At 38.5% G+C, this 18259-nt stretch overlaps 1 protein-coding gene across 2 annotated transcripts; it reads right to left on the bottom strand.

Annotated features, from left to right (window-relative positions):
* Positions 1 to 794: 794 nt before the first annotated feature.
* On the bottom strand, positions 795 to 16521 carry LOC306865070 (la-related protein 4B-like). 2 transcript variants are annotated; one of them, XM_079409435.1, is made up of 17 exons: positions 16065 to 16500; positions 14033 to 14171; positions 9395 to 9542; positions 9149 to 9304; positions 8902 to 8983; positions 8344 to 8480; positions 8110 to 8213; positions 7908 to 8018; positions 7746 to 7799; positions 7408 to 7614; positions 7217 to 7323; positions 6494 to 6739; positions 6274 to 6319; positions 5618 to 5800; positions 5136 to 5263; positions 4411 to 4510; positions 795 to 3032 (listed from the first exon to the last, which is right to left on the bottom strand). In XM_079409435.1, exons 2-17 carry the CDS (start codon positions 14117 to 14119, stop codon positions 2769 to 2771), a joined length of 2160 nt encoding a protein of 719 aa, XP_079265561.1. In that variant the 5' UTR covers positions 14120 to 14171; positions 16065 to 16500; the 3' UTR covers positions 795 to 2768. The 2 variants fall into 2 exon arrangements, with proteins under 2 accessions (XP_079265561.1, XP_079265560.1); XM_079409434.1 differs by having other exon boundaries at positions 801 to 3032; positions 6274 to 6322; positions 16065 to 16521.
* Between the last annotated feature and the right edge of the window lie 1738 nt (positions 16522 to 18259).

The following is an 18259-nucleotide window of genomic DNA, read 5'->3' as shown; positions in this document are numbered from 1 at the left end:
ATATTTTACATTTATTTTAAAATTTATATTTAATATTTCACTTTATTTCTGATCAAATAAATGTGGTCTAGCAAAAGAGACTTCAAAATAAAATAATAAAATAAATATAAATCTTACCAACCCCAAACTTTTGAACGGTAGTGTATAGCAATAATTGTTCTGTATTCAACAGATATATAAAAAAAAATAATGTCCTAATATTTGAAAATCTGGATTATTTTTTTTAAATAGTTTTAAGGAATATCTGGAATCTTGAAATACAGCCAAAAAACATTTTACAGTGTGAAATCATGTCAAATAAAGAAGAAATATGTAAGAAATCTGCATGTTTTTAGGTCACCAATCAGACATATTTACAACATCAATCATGTGACTCCGCAAAAAAAAAGGTCAGATGCTCTTGCTTCGGTTGAAGCACAGGATGCTGGATAATATGATCAAGCTAGTGGAATTCATTAAGCTTGAGTGCTGTTTTCAAATAAAGCAAAAAAGGTTTTTGTATAAAATGTTGCTATTTATCTCAAATTGTTTTGCTGATTATATAACTTGTAATAGAATATCTATACACCGATAGCTTTGCATTAATACTTTAAATGGTCAGGAGTTCAGACTGATACTGAAATGCACAAAGAACTGGAGATCTTTTATTCTTACGCTGACAGGCCTACTGGTTCTGAAGCCTTAAACACAATGATCTCCATAAAGTATTACTATTTGTACTATGCCACCTTGTGGGCACACTGGTGGTGACCACAAGATTATGCCAACATGGAGAATAAAAACCAAGCCTACTTAAACATACAATTTCTCATTAACATTTATTTTATTTTTTTTCCATACATTTTCTCATAACCAATTTTAGGGTATCATTTTAACATTTTCCAATTATTTACATCTGTACAGAGAAAGCACACACATTCGAGTGTATACATGTACTACAGTTTAGACTACAAGCATTTACACAGAGGAGAACTAAACAAAACAATAATCCCATCTCAATCCCAAAAGTATTGCGCTACACAAATGTAGTGACGAAGGCTTTGTGACGCCTCAACCACATCCTTTTTTCTACACTTTGGGAATTGATATAAAGAAGAAAACAAAAAAATTCCAAACTGTCATCTAAAAAGTTAAGGCAGAGACATTTTTTTTCAAGTTTAAATAAAATTCAAGTTTTCAAACACTGTTAATTTATGTGTGATGTTTATTTTTAATTTGTTTCTTTTTTTTAACATCTTAAAGGTTCACGTAATGAAACCTTCATTACGTTACCCATGGTATGCTTCATTTATTGATGGAAAAATGTGTTGCATTCATAAAGTCAGAAATCAACAAAAACGTTTTTTTTTTGATTAACCGAGGAAAAAAAAAAAAAAAAAACACTCACAGGGAAAATACAAGAGAATATAAACAACATACGCCATGACGAACATCTCAAAGCATTCTGCATGTGCTCCACGCTGCAGGAAGACATCAAAACAAAACAAAAACGGACTGTCTCGCTCGGCCCAAGACGATTTCAAACTCCAATGAGAACCAATGAACTTAACTAATGAACAGCATGGCCGAGAGTGACACTGAAACGCAAAGTCTGCATAAAGGAGAAACTCCACAAAACAGCGCTGGTCCATGTGTGCTGAAGGCTCAGATCTTTTTGCTCTTGATGTATACATCACAATATAAAATGTACACAATCCCACTCGTATAGTTGTGGTGATATGAAAGCGAATCGGTGAAGGTCATACCATAGACGTTGGTGCATGTCAGTGCCTTTCCCTTCGTTTCTATAGATAAAAGCACCAAAGTAACCATGTGACGAACCATAGCACCACACTGGGATAACAAACGGAGCTAAGAAGCAAATAATATAGCCATCTATCATTGAGATCACAGCAGACTAGGCACATGAACACTTCACCCTCGCAACCTGAGGACTTTGCAGTGTGAAGATCTTCCAGAATCGAATGAAGAGGCATCAGAGCGGATTCTTCCCAAACTATTGGGAAGTAGGGAAAAACAGAAAAGAAATGATAGAGCAAACAAATGTGTGCCATTAAAAGGTTAAAAAGAAAAGAAGAAAACGTAAAAGAAAGCATGCACACAAGAACAGGTATACATACACCTGCTACAATATCACATCAGTACAATTTGATAGAGGATTAGCATGTAAAAAAATAATTCAGAGCTCAAAAAACAAACGTCACTCCAGTGCTGGAACATCCAAACATAAAAACGGAACAAAACAGATTTACACGAAAAGTCTCACTCATGCAGTTGTAATGGCTGGGGCCGTCGAGATTTGGAATCACGTCGGCACCAAGACACACAAATTTAGCAAAATTATATACATAGTTTAAAAAAGGAAAGAAAACACAAAAATAATGTGTTTCAGGATCAGCACTATCCAAAAATCAGTATTTCCTCCCAACAGCACTACTTGAAGTTTTAACCCCAAAATAAAGGTGAGCTCTGACAAATGTTTTTTAAATAGTTAATCTCCAACTGATGCTGGTTCATTAATCCCATTTTCCTTGGAAAACAACAAAAGATCTTGTAATCGAAAAACAAAGGACAACAAAAATATTCAGAGAACCCTTATGCACAAGTGCTTTTGTCTGTAGGCCCTGATTCCAGTGACAAGCTGTCTGTCTGTGTGTGTGCTCACAGAGACCGTGAGATAAGAGGGACTTTTTTTTCTTTTTTTTCTTTTTTTGAGCAGCCCTGACAGTTTTCATTCCCGTTCGGTCCTGGAAGCAAAGCCGAGACCCTCAGGATTGGTGGAAGGAAGCTGCCGTGCCGCCGCTCGCTCGCTCTCCGGTGCTCTGATGAGGTTTCACTGTCTCTCTGGGACAAGTCGTCGCTGCAGATTTGGCAGGTGCGGGCGCTGATTCTCTGCATCTGCGTTCTGCTGAGTCAGAAGTCTTGGTGTCTTCAGCGGTGGTGCTGAGAGGCCGGGGATCCGCTGATGGCTGCTGTGTTGGTGCCTCCCTTATCCTCTGACAGATCTCTGCGTAGCTTGGCTTCCGGGGCTCCTGGTCAAACGCAAATGAATCAATTTAGGTTATCGATTATGCATTATTGCATTGTGAAATGTAAATCATAATGTCATTCTATGTAACCAAAATGTAGCATAACAAGAGGCTTTAAACCATCTTTACATTTCACTACATGTCGTACTATGTATGTATATGTATGTGACAAATAAAATTTGAATTTGAAAATTTGAATTTGATCTGCGTACATTAAAGCTCATGAACAGGAACTTTTATCTAGACGTTTCTTGTGCAAGGCTGCATTTATTTAATAAAAAAAATGCAGTAATATTTTAAAATGTTCTGTTTTAAAATATAATTTATTCCTGTGATGGCAAAGCTGAATATTCATCAGCCATTACTCCAGTCCTCATCGTTTCTGGGAAGTCGTGGCCTAATGGTTAGAGAGCTGGACTTGTAATCCAAAGGTTGCGGGTTCGAGTCTCCGGCCGGCAGGAATTGTAGGTGTTGGGGGGAGTGAATGTGCGCTCTCTCCACCCTCAATACCACGACTGAGGTGCCCTTGAGCAAGGCACCGAACCCCCAACTGCTCCCCGGGCGCAGCAGCATAAATGGCTGCCCACTGCTCCGGGTGTGTGTTCACGGTGTGTGTGTGTTCACTGCTGTGCGTGTGCACGTTGGATGGGTTAAATGCAGAGCACGAATTCCGAGTATGGGTCACCATACTTGGCTGAATGTCACTTCACTTTCTCATAATACACTGATTTTATGCTCAAGAAAATTTTATTATCATCAATGTTGTAGTGCTCAAAACAGTTGTGCTGCTTAATATTTTTGTGGAAACTGACATACATTTTCCACAAATGTGAAATTTCCACAAAAGACCTTCTGATGAATAGAAATTTCAAAAGAACAGCATTTATTTAAAAATGAATGTTTTACTGTCACCTTTGATCAATTTCATGCGTCTTGACTGAATAAAAGTATTCACTTCTTTCAAAAAACAAATAATATTACTGACCCCAGACTTTTGAACTTTAGTATACATCTGCTGTTAAAGAGTTTGAGCCAGTTACAAAGTACTAAAGGAGCTGAGGCAATAGAGCACAACAGTTCCATTTGATATGTTTCTGTAAACCCACAAAGCAGGTGAGGTTTTTTCAACTTCATTTTTTTTAAATAATGAATATCTGGTTTAAAAAAAAAAGAAAAAAAAGAAACTGCACTAGCCACAATAACAGCTTGTTTTTACCATAGAAATTTAAATCATGGTAAAACAGCTCAGCAGTGTCCACCAATTGTACCACTTTGTCTCCTAACACTCAACTACAATACATAATTGTTTTTTACACCACTTATGATTCAATAACTTATTAAAAGGTTTGATTCCACATGGTGAGGCTACCTGGACACTTACCAATATTGGATTGCTCAGTGGTGCGGTTTTAGCAGCGGGTATCTCTGAGCATTTCTCTGCAGGTGTCTGCATCTCTTTAGGTTTTTCTACAGTTGTCAGGCTGTAAGATACAACAAAAACAAGCAGTCCATATATAACAATGTTCTATTTTCTACAGTTTTTCAGCATTTCATATTTCCCTCAGTACACTTATAAAAACAATTTAAGAAATTTTACATGATTTTTTTTCTACTGTACCTTTAAGACTATGTCAGTGTTATTTATGATTAGCTGTCCTCATTCTACGTAAACACGTCTACCAAATTGCTGAATATTACTGAATAAGTGTCGACAAGTAAAATTAGGTGTTTATCTCAATGAAATCTTGAAACACCTTTCAAAGTGCTGCAAGCTATTTATTTTGGAATGCCACAAATGAAAATATCCCCACAACCAAAGGGAATCCTGAGAAATCACACCTGTCACTGCAACAGCTGTGAAATTACTTCAGAAGAAAAAAAATAAATAAATAGTTAAGAGGCCTCTCTCATGCTTTAAGCCTGTAACATCCACATAAGCCAGTGAATTATTTAGAGTTTTCTGACAGTACGCTATTTGACAGAACACATGGTTGAAATGCCATAGATGTTAGTTAACATCTGAAATCACTTCCAAGTTCCAACACCTTTAAGTGAAAACAGATATTTCACATGTATTGATTAGTTACTCCGAATAAGAAAACCCACTTTGTAACGGCTGGAGAGGGTGAGTGTTGGTGGTCCACTGGGGTCTGAGCAGCAGGAGCAGGAGCCTGCACAGATTCTTTGGGGGTCCCTGAGATCACACGGCTGGTGACCACATCCTTATTTAGAGGCTGTGGAGAGACAAAGGGGCCTCTGTGAAACTTCAACGGCAAGGACAGCATGAACAAACATAACAGCTGGACAGCAGGAACTCACACACACACACACACTCTCTACAACCCTCACAACACCCAAGGACTTATATCATGGTTATGACTGACAGCAAGGTCTGCTGTGAACATGGCATTCCACGCACAGTGCAAGTTAATATTTAAAAACCAAGAACATATGGTATATTCTCTAGAAATCTAAAAATATAAGCCTGAAACGTTTTTCCTCTTCCTTTTTTAAAAGCCAAAAAGACAGTTTAATGCTGCAGCACTCAAACACAAAAGACACTTGTGAAAGACTGAATGAAAGACAACCTTGTCTTTAACTGCTCCGGTGACAATGTCAGACAGTCGGTTGTCAAGGCTGTTTTCAGTTTTTACTTCAGGTTTTAGGTTTCCAGCGGCTCCAGGCAGAGGAGGGAAGCTGGACAGACCCAGCTCAAAGCTGGGGGACGGAGTGCGCTCCTGAACAGGAGGGGGCGACTGTGTTGCTGCTCTCTGTTAAACACACAGATTGAGAAAAAGAGTAGAAATGTGTACAACAAATTGAGCCAGCATTGGCACATTTATTTTTAACTGACTAACTTTTGGCTATTCCTCAGTATGCTACATTACTATACAGCAATACAGAAAAACTATTCTGATTGGTCAATCGCAGCATACTCAAGCAAATAATATTTTTCTTTTATAAATGGATGTGCTAGTTTTATGTCTTTCGTTTCACTCTGGGTTCTTTTTGCGGTCATAAAGAAGTAATTCAAATCAATATTTCATGTGTATTTATTTATTTGTTTACTTGCCTGTGCAATAAGCAAGATAATGTACATTCAGCCCTTCAGGCTTTACTGTATATTATATTTTACTTGAAGTACATAGAGTGTCCTATCATAACATAAGTAAAACTAAACAAAACACTTCTCTATGCGGTGTTGAAACTGCAGTGTGAAGCTGAAACAAAACAAATTACATACTGGAAACTTGTTGTCATCTCTTCTTTTCCTGTATCCATAGCCACCCCTTCTTCAAAAGAAACAAAAAACAATCAAACAAACAATATGGGGGGAAAAAAAAATTTACCACCTTTTCTTAAGGAAACAGAGCTCTACAAGCTTTTTTTCCCCCATTTTGGATATGATATTAAAACAATATGTATGAAATTAATAAACGGCTGGTGCAGATGTGCAGCATTACCTTCCACGGCCTGCGTTCAGAGAGTAATCAGCTCCGTTCACATCCATTCGTCCACTTCCAACCTGGTCCCGGCGCGGATAGCCTGGACCGCTGGGTAGTCGAGGTCGGCTACCCAGGTGATGAGCCTGTGGAGGACGCGTCCCATTGGGAACTCTCTCCGAAGGGAAAGTAGAGAAAGCAGCAGGGTTTTCCAGCAGAGTGGTTCCACGTTCTGTTGTGAGTCGAATGTGTGTTTTGTTGTGGTTCCTGTTTGAATGAAAGAATGGTTACACAGTCGTTTTCTACTTTAATATATTTTGAAAAGTCTTTTATTCCTGTGGAATAATGATGCTGAAAATTCAGCTTTGCATCAGTCTTCAGTGTCATATGAACCTTCAGAAATGTTTATATTTTGCTGATTTTATGCTCAAGAATCATTTCTTAGTATTATCAATTTAGAAAATTGTCAACTCCTCAAATTCTCTTGTTAATTTCTTTCTCTCTTTAAACCGGTAGTATAAATGTATAACGGATATTTTTACTGTAGGGCTGGGCGATATATATCGAACGCTATGATCATGCGCATCTCGTCAGTAAAGCCGGCTCTGTGTAGTTAATGCCGCTCCATTTGAAAGCACGTGATGGAGATTTACCGCTAATCACGGAACCGGCTTTATTGACGAGATGCGCATGACAATTGCATGCGATATGTCGCCCAGCCTTATTTTACTGTAACAAAAGTACCTGATTCGAGGTGTATATGGTCGCATAGTTAGTGGAGATGTTGCTGATTTAAATGTTGGAGAACCAGCAAAGCCGTTAATGAATGCAGTGCTGGGAAATGTAGTAACCTGTTGGTAGACAATACCCAATTAGTACCTCCCCAGACGTCACTAAGATATTCCTCAGAGCCAAACAGAATACATTGCACTTACCAGAGCCGGGTCCAGGTAGGTCTGCGTAGCTGACCAGCCCTGAGGCGTCACCAGTCTGTAAAGAGGAAACTGTTGCTGTGCTCCATACACAGGTGGGATGTAGTAAGGGGTGTAGCGCTGCTGGACATTTGAGGACACATCCACTGGCCGATACCCATTCTTTGGCACAAAGGTATTGACGGCAATGGCCTTGGCCTTTATTCTAGCCTAGAATACATTCACAGATGGACAAAAAAAAAAAGCTTTATTTGAAAGTGCGACAAAGAAGAAACCTTGAGTCACTAAAAATAGCACAAAATATCCTTCAGTGATGTCACATATGCTGCATTGCACTCTACCTTTATCGGCTTCCCTTGAAAAGTTTTCACCTCTTCTCTGAGATACTGATATGCCTGAAAGAGTGATGTATGCCAACATTTAGCAACAGGAAAAGAGCTTATTAAAATCCTGAGGCGGTAATCTGAGATAATCAAATCAGGGGCAATAAAGGAGACACATACCAGCTGAGCATCTGCCTCAGATTCAAAGGTGATGAACCAGTTGTCATTGTAGGCAAACTCACAATTGATGAATTTGGGCAAGTTATCGCTCTTAAAGAGCGCTTCAACTTCCTGTAAAAAAGAAAGCCAAATGTCATATAGCACAAACATAAGGTCAGAGCATTAAAGATGTTATCGATTAAGACTGATGCATTATGAATACCTCCAGAGGAGTGGCCTCGGGAACCTCTCTGAGAATTACAATGCAGCGGTTCTGATTGGGCCGCACTTTCTCTCCACATTTGTCCACTTGGACGAGAGGCAGTGCTGGTGGGTCAAAAATGCATCATTAAATGTCAAACCCATCAGCTGTGTGTAACCAAACCCATTTTAAGAGTCTACAACAAAAAGCCACACTGTGACCCATAAAATGCAAAGGTGATGATTTTAGACTCACTTTTTAAGATGTCTGCAATGAGATCCACATCAGTGGTGAGTTTCTTGATTTGATCAAGGTTTGCCAAAGTCACTATTGGCACATACTGGTCACTGTCCATTTGCGAGATGAGGTACATGTCATTGGATAGATTCTCCCTGGAAAAGGATAAGAGTCAGGTCACCATCAATCCTACATCGACTCAACATCCTCAAGCTTTTAAAAACATTCAAAACAGTTCAAAAGTTTGGGGTCAGTGTGATTTTAATTAGTTAAATAGTTTTAAATTATTTTCTTCAGCAAGGATACATTAAATTGATCAAAAGAGTAGTGAACATCCAAACCAACATTGAGATTCTTGTAAGTTCATCCCACATACTCAAATGCTATGTACTCTTAGTTATCAATTGCATAAGTATATCATCTCAATGAGATATCAACATATTGATTTAAGGTACTGTGTCAGGATACGTTATGTTTAAAAATAGATGTGAACTTTGGGTAAGTGCACCCAACAGGATCAGTTACAAATCAATTAGCTGACTCAATGTGATCAGTTATGAAGATGCTAGTAATTACCTAGAGAGGCAGAACTCCAGTGTTTCCTTCAACTGATCGCGAAGGTCTTCAAGCTGTCTGGAGGAGTCCGAATCATCCACCCCTGCACAAAAGAATAAATCAAATGATCAATTATTTAACAATGCTATAGTTATTAATCCTTAATGATTGATTGTGCTGACTTGTGTCATAGTAAACGTGCATATCTGTAAACAACTGTAATAAGAGTAGGCTGACAACAATGAACAAAAGAGCAAAAGGATATTACCTTTCATACTGGTGTTCTGGTTTGACACAATGCCCTTCTCACTAGCTGAGATTCCCATGCACACAGATTCTGGCTGTGCTGCAAAGGGCAGCTCTACAGATGTAGATACCTGCTGTTCCTCATTCCAGTTCCCTTTGTCTTCACTGTTGTTATAACCTATGGACAAAAACAAATCAGAACCTCTTTAGACTGATAAGGACGGTATACACCAATTTAACTTAAGCACAGTAATTTTTGGAGGTGTACCTCCTGAGATGCAGTTTGATGGGTCATCGGCCGCTTCTACCCATGACTGCTGAGAATCTGGGCAGGTTGGAGCAGAGGCCCCCCGTTTAGGCATGTAATTGGCCCATGCCTTCGCATTGGGATTGAGGTCTGAGATCTTGGAAGATTCCTTTAAAAAAAACAAAAAAAACATGGGTTATCAGTTGGGTACATGATTATGAATCAAAAGCCTGTTCAACTATGGGCTGAACCAATGCCTTTACAGTCACACCAATAAATCATTTACAGATCACCACTAGAGTATTTACAGAGTGTTAACTTTTAGTTTTAGTTACTTTTTCTTATTTGTCATTTAATGTGGGTTTACTGCGTGCATTGCATAAAATACAAAAACCAAGTAGCATCTGCAAGCAAATGATGCTAGAGTTTGTTTTTTAGAATGGACTAAAACTAATAATTTTTCACGATGGCAACCTCACTTAATAATAAAAATAAAATATATATTTTTGAAATGTCATTTGGTTTGATATTTTTGTTACCTAATGCAATGATATTCATACACTTTTAACTGGGGCTAAAATGTCCAATTAATACTTACGGCTACTGTATAACCAAGCTCAAAGCTGGTTAAAGAGTACTCACAAGTTCACTATAAGCATGCTGCCAGTCCCATACACAAGATCCTTCAGTGGCTAACAGGTTATAAGGATAGGGTGCTATGAAACCCATAGAGGTCTGGAAATCCTCTGGGAAAACAGACTCAGATTCAGCATCCCGTTCAACATTTTGCATGGTAAGGCTTGCCTCAGAGACAGCATTGTCCCATGCTGACACCAACGCACATGCCTCTATTTGGTTATCAGAAAACAGGACATGTGGTTCTTTGGCCCACGCTGGAAGGCATTGACTAGAGTCCATCTCATCGCTCAACTCTGATTTCCCAAGAAGATCTGACACCATATTCAGCATGCCTTGCTCTCCCTCCATTTCATCCGAGCCCTGAGGGTTTTCCACCTGCACGGGAACTGTGAATTGATCTTTATTGAGAAAATATATCTCGTAAGATGGCAAGGTGGCATAAACGTCAACCTGGTCAGGCTCTACCGGTAACGGAATTGCTGTATTTACATAAGTAGCTTTATCACTCGTATCATTAACAATGGCATTGAAATGAGACTGATCAAAGTCAAGAACTCCAAGACTGCTTGTTATAAGTTGGGAAACATGAGGCATGGTAGTTGTTGAGCTTTCAACGGATGCATAATCACTACCATGGCCTTGTACGGCGCATGACTGCGGATCTCCAGTTACAAGTGATAGTCTTGCAGAATTCACGAGAGGAATGCCGCAGTTAACAACATCTCCTCTGATTTCTCCCATGTCATGAAGGCCTCCATGCTCCTGAATGGATGTAACTGAAGATCTCTGAATGTCACTGGCTGGATACTCTGAAGAAGAGTCCAGATAGTGGCATGTGGTTTCCCTTGTACAGTTTATGGACAATGAAGAGCAATCAAATATCTTCAAAACTTCAGGTTGGCATGGTGGTTGAGAAAGTGTTTGTACATCACAGCTAGCAGAACAAACAGATTTCAAACAATCATCATCGTTATACCCATCATTTAGGCAATTAAGCAGCTCTAAAGTCGGTACGAGTCCCTGCGGTTCAAGTTCTGACATTTCGTTTTCACCATCATCTGTACACAAATAAATCTCAGCCAGTACCTTCTGTTCATCCTCACTGAAGCTTTTGCTGGAAATATGTGTCTTTTCATCATGCTGTAAACAAGTCTCTCCTATTTCATTGTCCACGACTTGCTCTTGTGCTGCTGCCGGCAGTTCGCTTCCCAATCCCACCTGTATTAAATAACTCATTGCAATGCTTTCTGGATGTCCTTTATTAGAGACATGATTGTTTGATGGGTTTACAAACCAGGTGGCATTGCTCGGGAAGAGATTTTCCTCAACAGGACAATCAGAATTGGGTACATGTACAGAGTTTGTGTGAACGTCATCAGAAAGAGAAGAACATGCATTGTGATGATCAGCTTCTTCAGATTTACCAGTGACTTCCATCAGATGCTCAAATTTCACAAAAGCATTTGTAGGAAGCGGAGATGGACTCATGTTACATGCTTCAGCATTTGCAAAATTTGCATTTGGTTCTACATTCTGTTCCCCGTTTGGACTGTCACAAGATTCTGACACAATCTTTGTCTGGTCAGTGGGGAAAACACCGCAAGGGTAAACGTGTGTTCTCAAAGTCATGTCCAACTTGTCGTCTTTTGCATTACAAGTGAAATCTAAACAAACATCTTCAGCATGAGATGGACTGCTCAAACTCTGAAACACACCAGCAACCTTGAACATGTCAGATTCATTTGTCTGCCCTTCACTTTGCAATTTGCTGCACTGCCAAGGATTCAGAATGACCTCCCCCTGTGTTGCTATTTGCCTTGGTTCAACTCCAACTCTACAACAGGAAGGTGATTTTGACAGGTTGTCTTCTTTATCAGAAGTCAGTGGGGTTTCAGGGCAAAACTTTAAATTTCCAATGTCTTCAGAGGCATCTTTACAAGAAAACCCTTGGTTCTCCATCTCAACTAACTTTTCTGATGCAGATGTGCTGACAGCTGAGAAAGCTTGACGCATTTTTTTGAGAACTTTCTCAGTCGGGGTTTTCTTGGAAACACATTGATCTGATTCCACGATAGCTACATTAAGTTTTGGAGATCTATCTTCTGCGTTTCTCAGAGAAGAAAGGAAGGAATCGACATTATCGGACACAACTGGATTCTTCTCCACCTTTAGGTTCATTGATTCCCTATTATCATCATTTCTGCATTGATTTTCCAGTTCTAATTCATCCGGAGGTCCATTTAGATCTTGGTGAGGGGGTCTCAACATAGATTCATCAAAAACAGTGTTATGCATGTTGTGCTCAGAATCACTCTCCAGATCTGTGGCCTTGTAACCAGAGCTACTATAAAGATCATGGTTGTTATGTAGGTCAGCAGGTTCCCCCTGTGGCAATGCGGTATCTGTACTTGACTTCAACACAGACATCGGTCCATTTTGCGCCAGCAGATCTGGGGAGGGTTGATCAATGGCGTTCACAGCAGTAGAGGGAGAAAGTGTGTTCTCTGTATCTGTACAAAAAGTGGAAACGTCATTTTCAGATAAAGGCTTTTCATTTTCTTGAGCAGGAAATAGTTTTAGAAGATCTGGGAGGGCATGTTCTTCATTTTGAAGCGCTAAATTTACAGGCAGACTTGTGGAAGACCCCGTCTCTGAGGGACCTTTTTCTGTTTGTTGTGTTGTTGTAATTTCATGTGAAGGCTCTGAACCCGATATAGTGCAGTCTTTCGGGAGTAATGAATTATCAAACAAAGCCTTTTCAGAGACAGCTGGAGCGCTTGCGTACCTGACTGCGTTAGCTTCTGTCACAGGCTGGTGTCCACACTCGCTCCCGAGATCCTCTAAATCAATCAAGCAGATTCTGTAGAAACTCTGTTCTTTTTTTAAGCCACGGTCAGTGATCAACAGTCCAGAATTTTCCTCTTCTGAGTCATCCAGATTTATTGAGCTCCTAGAATATTTATTGAATGGAGGGGTGGCATGCATTGGATCGAACACAGGTTTTGATTGTACATCCCATAGTGTCTTGTCTTGTTCCTCTTTTGCAATAACGGAGAAACCAGAGTGTTGATCCTTTAAAATCCATGACGGAATAATGCCCAAGGTATTTCGCCCAAAGGTAGTGTTCTCACTCTTGCCATCTCTAGTTAATTCTGTGGAATTCTGTTGACCATCACAAAACCATTTTGCTCTCATTATGGCATTTTCAGCTATTCTCCGTTTCACAGAATCCAATGTTTCAGTTTCCTTAATTTGGCAATTGTCTCTACCATCTCTCCCTATTTCACTGGCATTTCCTTTCTGGACCGAAGGTGGATCGCTGACAGGTGGGTCCCAAAATGCCATTCCTTCCTGTACACTGCTACCGCCCTCTTTAATGAGGTTGAGACCTGCTGACAAGTTTGTGGAGGAAGCATTACAACTGGTATCTAAAGTAGCGTTCACGTTCCCATTTTCAGAAGGCTTCTCGTCGGCCAGATCGGCGACAGACCAAGCGCAGTCTCTGACATCTTTCGCTGTGGAGCCCTCAGGAATGGCTGCCTGAAGAAGACTTGTTCTCTCGCTGACCAGGTTAGGGTTCAGTTCTTTGCTGAAACAACATCCCATATTTAAATTTGTGAAAGGACGTCTATGCAAATCGGTGAACAAAAACTAGCTCCTCTCACAAGCTCCGCGAAGAGGGAAAGAGAGACAGAGGCACACGATATGGCTGCTTACCCCCTCCCCAGACCCAAAATAGCACATTTAAAATTATACAGCTGACTCACATGGGCCCATCACTCAAATGCAAACTCTCTTCAATGGACGCTGCACTTGCATTGTATGAATGGGATCAGCAACTTGGCAAGGACCCAAAACACAAGGGTGGTTCACACAACCGCCAGTTAATCCCTTTCACAACGCCCAAAGCGGGGCGGGGTGTCTCAGTTGTTTCTCTAGTAGGTTTTTATTCCCTAATCACAATTACTTAACATACTTCAAAAGACTAACAGGTGATATGTAGGTTATAGCCTACTTTACCAAAAGGGGAATCTCTTTTTCCTTTGCTTCCTGTGACTGCTGCACCTGTGGCTCCACGATAGTTTTTCCTTCCTGGTCTGAAGTCATGAGCTGTCCAGGTTCTAGCTCCGAACGCAGAGCTCTCCAGACCACCAGGGAACTATGGATGACGAAACAACGGAGAAAAATTACAATTACAAATCATTTACAAAATCAATTCTATTGACAACATATCCAAGGCAACCTATAAATGGGGAGCATCCCAAGTAATGCGTTATAATATTCAACAATATTCATAGCACAATATTCATTAAAATAACACCAATTACCAACCAATTATATTTATACTTACACTTCCAATGTTGTTCAAAAGTTGGAGGGATTTGTAAAATAAATGATACTTTTATTTAGTATTTGATAGTAAAGCTGTAATTAAAAATTACAATTTCAAATACATGCTGAAGTTTTTATTCAATATGAAAAAACTTATCACAATTTCCAAGAAAACATTAAGCAGCACAACTGTTTTCAACTTTGATAATAATGTGAAATGTTTTTTGAAGACCAAATCGGCATATTAAAATGATTTCTGAAGGATCATGTGACACTGAAAGAAAGACCTGAATAATGGCTGCTTATTATATTTTAAACTATAATAATATTTCACAGTATTGAAGTTTTTACTGTATTTATCAAATAAAACATTTATTTTTTATTTTTTACAATTACAAATATTAATGACCCCAAACTTCTGAACAGTAGATTATATATATACACACAACTGTTTATATTATAATATGTAATTTAAAAAACACAAACAACTCCATTATCATTATCAAATCAAAAACCTCTCGTTTTCTACTTACGGTTTTGACAATATGTACAAATTCTTAACCCCCGATTACGATTACGAGTCCGACTCTCTAACCATTAGGCCACGACTTCCCCAGCGACTTATATTGATCAGTCAGTAGAGCTGACTGGTCAATATAACTACTGGGGAAAGCATCTCTGAATGAGCTGACCTCATCAAAACCTACAAAGTTTAACATGCTGAAAAAGGAACAATCTGTTACTGAAAACTGTTTGAAACACCAGATCTCAAATTGATTACTGTCTTTAACAGACTGCAAGATTGCATTCATGAGAAACCCATTCTTTAAACACAAATTGAATAGTCATTTAAACAGAATCGGAGTAAAAAGCATCTATGCTGTAATCAAAACAACTGTTATAAAATATTATATAGGCACATTTATGTAAACAAACATCAATTATGCATATACATCAAAAATAAGATCATTCTACCACGTGCTTTAACAAAATATTTAATGCACTATAAAATTGAATTAACGACACATCTAGGGGAAGATAATATACGCATTTAACATTTGCTTGCTCGTGTTATCATTAAAAAAAACATATATTTGATCTGTCAAATGCTAATGCTGACTCAAAACTGTCCTTTCAAATGACACATGGTTGATGTTTACATTATGGCAGTACGTAAATATGACAGCACCGCAATGCATAACCACTTAAAATTACCTATATTTAAATGCGGTGTTATAAAACGACATGTGAGAACCATACGCAAGTTAAATGACTGAAAATTACATAAATGTACTGGAGATGTCAAATCAACTCAATCCATATGTCAAAGCACATGAATGCTGCAGGCCACAAACAAACAGACAGCTGCTATCCTTCTCTATAAAGTTAACTGCGCACGAACATATAAAAAAATAAACTTTAAAATACTTAAAATCTTCAACTATTAAGCATAAAAATGTCAAACATCCATCAAACCGCTTATTTAAACAGAAAAGCAATAAGAGTGTCTGTGTTAGCCTATATGCTAAAGACTGGCAGATATTGAGTAGTAGTAATACAGCTAACGTTAGCCTGTACAGTTAGCGCAAGCTGCTAACTTCAAATGGCGAATAAACAGTTCAGGTATTAATTTTTGGATCAATTTACTATCTAAAACTATACAGGGATGAAAAGCGAGATTATATATCCGCAATAATCACGCATATGAGTTTCCACTCACCTGTTTCTGCTCTCCGCGCACGGGAGACTGTTTGCGGCCCGAACGGACAAAACTTAGAAAACAAATCCACAAATCCGTGCAGGAAACTTTCAAACCACCACAAAACCTTCAACAGCCTCCAAATACCACCAGCTCCTCGATATCAGGCCTGATAGTGAACTTTAAAGGTCTGTTTGGTGATGTTTAAGTGACTGGCTAACGTTTGTTGTCGAGATGGTAACGACACGAGAGTGAATGCGTGTTATTCTTCAAAACGGTTTAAGTCTCAGTGCGAGAAACGCGACTAACTATAACTGTACGTGCTAGTTAAACTGCGATATGATAAGGAACGGAGCCACACGCCTCTTCCCTCCCCGTGTATTTGTGTCCGGAGTTGAGCTTCGCTCTCTCGGCCAAACCGCACCACGAACTCCCGCCCAGAGCCGCTTTATTGACTAGCCCGCCCACTCTCCACTGCGGCCCTTTCAATAACTCAACGGCTGCATCTTCGCTCCGCGTTTGGCTGCAGCTCAATGAACGCTGTCGATAGATGGCGCTATGAGACAACGAATTGTGAGTGCTCTGACGTCTATAAAATTAAAAAGTTAAAAGCTTTTTGGTAATTATGGTACTGAATGAAGGCATAAGGTGCTTAAATTTAAAGCGAGTGACTGCATTTTGTGTAAACAGAAGCTTTTTTTTTTTTTATTAGCTACTTGTCCATTACCTCATCACAATAGACCCTTTTTTTACACTGATCTAAATGATGTTGGTGCATAATAAATGTACATGTGTTTAATTGTATAAATGATTTTGGTAAAGGTGGCAGCACTGGTAGCGCTACATCTGATAAGGAATGTAGCCAATCAGGATCTTCACTGAGCAGCACGTGACTCATATGAGTGTGAGTGGAAGGTCTGTCTTGTATTAAAAGATTCTGTGCTTCCGTTTCATCTGCGAGATTTTTTGGTTGGTTGAGACAGACTACGGATGCTGATAACGGCCAAAAAGGATTTCTGATCTCATGTGAATGAGCTGCTGTTCTCAAATCTTCTTAGTGCAAGAATTAAAATGTGTAAGAAGAGTCATTCATAAAAATGACAAATCTTTTTACAACATATCCACCATCCCAGTAATGTCTGAACAAGTGTAATAGTGAGAGGTAACCAGGAAAAAGAGAAAAGCTTTTAAATATGTCATTTCTATAAGCTATTTCGTAATATTCTATTCTATATCTATGTTTATCAGGGTTTAGTGGCTCTATACACACCATAATCACCTGAGAGCCATCAGATACAGATATATGTGCAGTTTGAGGGCCTAAATGTCCCCAAATGTTGTTTAATGCTTAGCTAATATGATGTTGTTTTTTAAAACAATTAATTAATTTAAAGCGTTTCATAAATAGAAGAAATGCATGTTTATTCTGTGCCCTCAATAAGGAAAACAGACACAATCAGTTGAAAAACACCAATATAAAAGTCATAAAAATATCATTTTGTGCATAAATATATATACTGTTTACTATTGGTCTCTTGCATTATCCACTATTTTCTAGTTTAACACTGCTGTAAAGCTGCTTTGACCATTTGTATTGTATAAAGTGCTATATAAATAAAGATGACTTGACTTGAAAGGTGACATAATACGCATGAATGTGTTTAAACTTAAAAATATCTAATATTCCTAAAACAGTTACAATTTTATACAATCTATTTAGACTGATCTATGTAGACAATCTATTTTTAAGTTTTAATTACAATTTGCATTAATAATTTTTATTTTTATTTATGTATAGCAATTGGTATAATTTGTATTTTATATGCAAACATTCTATGAAAGTATATTTCTAAAAGTGTTACAATGTAAAACTGTTGCCTACTGAATGAAAAAAAATCAGTCATGAATTTAATGAAATATTATACCAATAATATCATCTAAAATATATATATAGAGAGAGGTGGGGAATACATGATTTATTTATTTATTCATTTAAATATGCATGATTGAAAATAAAAAGACTGGGTAAAAAATAAACATAGTTACTGTATTTTTATTAATGTGCTTGGAAGAATGCCTACAGTAACACATATGATCACAAGAGACACAAAAGGCAACCTTTGCGAAAAAACGACGCATCTACGATCTCAGCGAGGTCAACTTTAATCTATGTATCTCTCCCAAACAAGGCTTTTATTTTTGCTTTGTGTAAAAAT

This window comes from Barbus barbus, assembly GCF_936440315.1.
Source record: "Barbus barbus genome assembly, chromosome: 46".
Classification (NCBI taxonomy): domain Eukaryota; kingdom Metazoa; phylum Chordata; class Actinopteri; order Cypriniformes; family Cyprinidae; genus Barbus; species Barbus barbus.
This window is presented reverse-complemented; position numbering and strand designations above follow the sequence as displayed.

Bases quoted from the DNA above. Each gene is read 5' to 3' on its own strand.
- LOC306865070 (XM_079409434.1), bottom strand. From the start codon at position 14,119: ATGACTTCAGACCAGGAAGGAAAAACTATCGTGGAGCCACAGGTGCAG. The intron at 8,019-8,109 runs GTATTCATAATG...TCTTTTTTACAG, and splicing joins CCGAGGCCACTCCTCTGGAG to GAAGTTGAAGCGCTCTTTAA. The intron at 7,615-7,745 runs GTAGAGTGCAAT...AATGTATTCTAG, and splicing joins TTCAAGGGAAGCCGATAAAG to GCTAGAATAAAGGCCAAGGC.